Consider the following 5,087-nt stretch of genomic DNA (forward strand, 5'->3'; position numbering starts at 1 on the left):
ACTTGAGCCCTCTTCAAGTCTTTTCAAGTCATTTAATATCTTATATACAACAAGCCCAAATATTAACATGTTTAAAAAGCAGCCTGGCATTGCCAGACTAATATCACGTAGATATTAGTCTGGAATCTCTGTGTGGAACCTGCATTCCCAAGGGGTGGACAAAGAAACATGTATCTGGTGATAAACCCACCTCATATTTGCAGACTGGGCCCTGATTGGTGCCCCACAACTTTGGGGGCAGCAAAATCGGACTTGGCAACACTGTACACCAGAAGACATGGATGGATGGATGGATGGATGGATGGATGGATGGACCACACAGGTCACAATCACATGGTAAAAGGTCACCTCATTGCATGTTCTCCCCGTGTCTCCTAGGGTAGCTAATACCCTCACAAAAACATGTAGTAATCCTGGTCACTATACCGCCTCCCCCATGACAGCCGGGGCGCCTGATGGAGGGGAAGGGAACTGGTTGGAATAACGTGTTCCTTCCACGCGCTACGTCCAACCAGGGAAACTCCCCCCTGTCAGGTGACAAGAAGGTCAGTTGGCTGTCATGCACTGAAGGAAGCATGAGCTCGGCCCTGGCCTCCCAGGCTGTGGGGGACTGGTGTAGCGCTGGTGTAGGGCTGGTATAGCGCCCAGGATCACTTAGGAAATTGGCACCGGGTGAAAAAAATGGGTTACTAAAATCGCGGGATAAAAATTATAGAAAAAAAAAAAAGGTCACCTCATGCAGTCCTTAGGTCAGTGGTTCTCAACCTGTGGGCTGGGGCCCACTAGTGGGTCATGAAGATATTGCAAGTGGGCCCCCAAATAAATGACAAATCACTACGTATTAATACATAATTATATAATGATAATATAACATTAATTTTAAAAACAGTCGGTGTACATCAAATTAACGGTCAGGAACATGCTTCTACGACGTTGAGCCCGCAGTGGTCCTATCCTAGACTAGATTAGTATTTGTGTGATGCTAGGCCTGTTGGGCACCGGCCTACTCAGGAAAGATGCAAGTTGGAAATGCATGCCCCAGACCCACCCGGTTATGCATTATCCGTTGTACACATTGTCAGAGTACCCCTTGTACCTGTATGTCTGTCTGTGCCCATGACACCCATACATGGAGATTTCTGTATGTCTGTGTCCGTTTTATGCCCATACATGGAGTTCCATGTCAGGCATGCCCAACGGAGTCCAGGCCAGTATATTGACATTTAGCCTTGATACAAGGCCAGGCCAGCAATGTGTCGATGTGTGTCCCTGAGCAAGATTCTTAACCCCTAATTGCTCCCCGAGCGCCGGCTCCCCCTAGCGAATGGCTGCTCACTGCTCCTAGTTGTTATAGGATGGGTAAATGCAGAAGGCGAATTTCACGTATGTGCATATTTATACAGTAACAAAAAACTGGGGACTTCTATTCTACTCAAGTAAATGTACCGTCCACCGCTGCAAGATCATCTGCACAAATCGACTTAGCTGTTTGGTTGGTTGTGTGTGTGTGTGTGTGTGTGTGGGGGTGTGTGTGTGACGTCAGACGTCAGAGCTCTGGTCAGTCTATATAAGAAATCAAGAGAATCAAGCAGGGTTTGATGTAACCAAGTATTCCATCTTAAGAAGGTTTTATTTGTCACTCACACTAGTATAGCACTGAAGTTATGTTCTGGTAAGGAAACGAACGGATTAGAGGAAGTACATCTAAATAACCAAGAGAGACATATAGACCTTTACTGAGACATGTACTGATCCCATGAGGCAGGTTCAGCTATTCAGCCATCAAAGCAGAAAGGAAACACCGAAGAGGAGATACACCTAAGGGTGTAGCAACCAATTAGATTAATTGTAGTGATTCAGTACAAAAAGGGTAGAAATGTACTGGTACTAGGAAAGGAGGGTCAGACACCACGCCTGCACAGAAGAATACAGTATATGCAGATTATTGTCGTAGAACGCGAAATTATTCAACCCCCAAAAGTCCAATTGTATGGCCGTGAGCAAGAGGAGACTAACTTTTGATTGTTTAAATGACCGGCCTTCTCCCCACGACGGGGCCTTGTATGGCCAACAGTACTGACCGTCGCTTCCGCTTCAAGTGGCGGTCCATCGTGACCTTGACAGTAGCCGTTGCCCTTGTGTTCCTGCTCTTCATGCTGTGGCCCCGTCCGCACAGCCCGCATCAGTCAGATGTAGGCTGTACCACTACAACGACGCCTACCCGCTCGGAGTCCCGCTACAACGACACCTACCCGCTCAGCCCTCCCGAGTACACGCCACAGGGCATCCGCTACCGCATCGGGGTCATCGCCGACCTAGACACGGGGTCCCGCAGCGACAAGAACTTGACGTGGTTCAGCTACCTGCGGCGTGGCTACCTGCTGGTGTCCCTCAGCGGTCACAAGGTGTCGGTGGAATGGGACCAAGAGAGGGTGGTGCTGGAGAGCCACCTGGCAGAACAGGGGAGGGGCATGGAGCTGTCGGAGCTGGTGGTGTTCAATGGGAAGCTCTACAGTGTTGACGACCGAACAGGCATCGTGTACCACATCGACGGCGACAAAGCCGTCCCGTGGATCATCCTGACCGATGGAAATGGCTCCCTGGCCAAAGGTTTCAAAGGAGAGTGGATGACTGTGAAGGATGAGCAGCTATACGTCGGGAGTGTGGGGAAGGAGTGGACCACCACGGGGGGCAAGATTCTCCACCATAACCCGGAGTGGGTAAAAGTGGTGGGCTACAGGGGGGACGTTCAGCATGAGAATTGGATCCCCAAGTACAACTTGTTGAGGTCTGCTGCCGGGATCGAACCGCCGGGTTACCTCCTCCACGAGTCGGCGGCCTGGAGCCGCATCCTGCAGCGTTGGCTTTTCCTCCCTCGTCACGCTAGCAAGGAGCACTATGAGGAGACGGCAGACGAACAGCGCGGCACAAACATGGTCATCAGCTCATCGGCGGATTTCAAAGACATTACCGTGAACCGTGTGGGGCCACAAAACCCCACCCACGGATTTTCCTCCTTTAAATTCGTCCCCAACACGGATGACCAGATCATCCTTGCACTCAAGTCAAAAGAGGTGGCCCAAACTACCGCCACATACATCATGGCCTTTAACCTAGACGGACGCATCCTCTTACCCGAAACCAAAATAGAGGACGCAAAGTACGAGGGGCTGGAGTTCATTTAGAGGGGATGATGTTCATTTATTTTTTCCAAGAACCCCCAGTTTGGCATATGTAATAGGACGGTAAGAATGAATATAGCCGACTAGGCCACCTAAGGAATTGCACCCTAGGAAATGGTTCTAATCCATAGACTGTATAAATGAGATGGACAAACCCCCTCCGCTGCTTTCTACAGACCGAAAATGAATCCTTTGCTGCAGACTGTGGCTCCGCCATCTTTCACTACGCGTCAGAATGAGTTCAGACCATTATTGGTTGGGTAACTTGTCAATCAAGAGCGGGGGGCGGGGAATGAATGCTATTGGTTGTGTAGCGTGTCAATCAAATCATCCCGCCCCTCCTAGAGAATAGCCTACTTTATCGTCAATTTTATAATAAATAGAACCATAATTTAGCAAAACGCATATCCTGATGATTGAAAGGAGACTTTAAACTAGCGACTGGAAGCATATAGAATTTATGACAATTTTTATTACAGTAAGAAAATCGAGTCTGAAAGTTGGTAAAAACCCATCGGCTTGCGTTAAAATAAATTCTTTCTGAACTCACAGGTCGGCACGGGTGAAACAGCGCCTCTCGCTGGACATTTACTAAACATCCGGGTTGGCCTCATAGTAAATATCTCAGCCTTGCCCCTTGTTCTAATCTAATTCTGGAAGTACACCTGATTACACAGTATAACTCCCCACAAGGTTTGTTGTACATGGAAAGATCTGAGGCAGAGGCGTGGCATAAAGTAAAAAGTTACATTACGTTTTATTAGCAACAGTAAAAGTTGGTATGATCTTACATTTTAGACAGTATTAGCTGTTGGTTATTATGGGCCCCGGCCCGATATGGTGGCAACACATACAGACACACTGTACTCACAATGAACTAAAAATACAAAACATACTAAATAAAATCATAATAGAACTGTCAGGCACCAAACAGATAAGAACTCGAAAGCAGGCACAGAGGCAGTTCCCAAGTTCAAAGCAGGATTTTTTTCCCAACAAGATTTCAAATTTTTTCTTTCAAATTTGTTTTTAGATTTCTATTAACGCGAGAACAATGGCTTCTATTATTGCATTGCAACTTTCCAGGAATAAAAAGCCTGCAGTTTCTATTAGCTTGGATTCCCCATCGATGATGTCACTGGTAGACAGGATTCTCAACTGTCCACAGCCCTCTTCTGAGACACAGACTGGTACACACTGCACTGTGGTAGGTCACTACAAGAACAAAACCATTTTACTTCAACCTGACCATTTTACTTCAACCTGATGCAACAAGGCAATGATTTATCATGCTATGAATAGGGGGAGGATTACAAACCTACCTGCCATACATGGCTAGCTATCAGACTATGCAGGTGAAGTGGGGTAATACTGTGTCTGAACATTTCTATGTAAATAATGGGGTGAAGCAAGGGGGGATTTTATCTCCCCTACTGTTTAATTTATACATGGACGATTTATCAAGGAATCTGAACCTGTGTAAAACTGGTTGTGTCATAGGGGACTCTGTTGTCAACCACCTTATGTATGCGGATGATTTAATTATCTTTTCTCCGTACAGTGCAGGCTTACAACAGCTTCTGAGGGTGTGTTCGCAGTATGGCATTGAATTCAATATTAAGTATAATGCCAAAAAGAGTAGCATCATGATTGTACGAAGTAAAGAGGATAGAAGGGCTGTATTCCCTAATTTTATTCTCAGTAGCAACATACTATCTGTGTGCAGGGAGATTAAGTACCTTGGTCACTATATCTCTGATGATCTTACAGATGACAAAGACATCAATAGACAAAGATCCAAATTATATGCTCAGGCAAATATACTAATGAGGAAATTTCACAAATGTTCTGTACATGTCAAGGTATCACTTTTTAAAGCTTTCTGTACACCTTTGTATACGGCTC

General features: G+C 46.3%; 1 protein-coding gene across 1 annotated transcript; it reads left to right on the forward strand.

The window, feature by feature from the left end:
- Nucleotides 1–2,030: 2,030 nt before the first annotated feature.
- On the forward strand, nucleotides 2,031–3,185 carry LOC311054608 (soluble calcium-activated nucleotidase 1-like; the record flags this gene model as incomplete). Its single annotated transcript, XM_084070615.1, has 1 exon — nucleotides 2,031–3,185. The coding sequence occupies one exon, from the start codon at nucleotides 2,031–2,033 to the stop codon at nucleotides 3,183–3,185; it is 1,155 nt and encodes a 384-aa protein (XP_083926741.1).
- Between the last annotated feature and the right edge of the window lie 1,902 nt (nucleotides 3,186–5,087).

This window comes from Gymnoscopelus microlampas, assembly GCF_963454915.1.
Source record: "Gymnoscopelus microlampas genome assembly, chromosome: 11".
In the NCBI taxonomy this organism is placed as follows: Eukaryota; Metazoa; Chordata; class Actinopteri; order Myctophiformes; family Myctophidae; genus Gymnoscopelus; species Gymnoscopelus microlampas.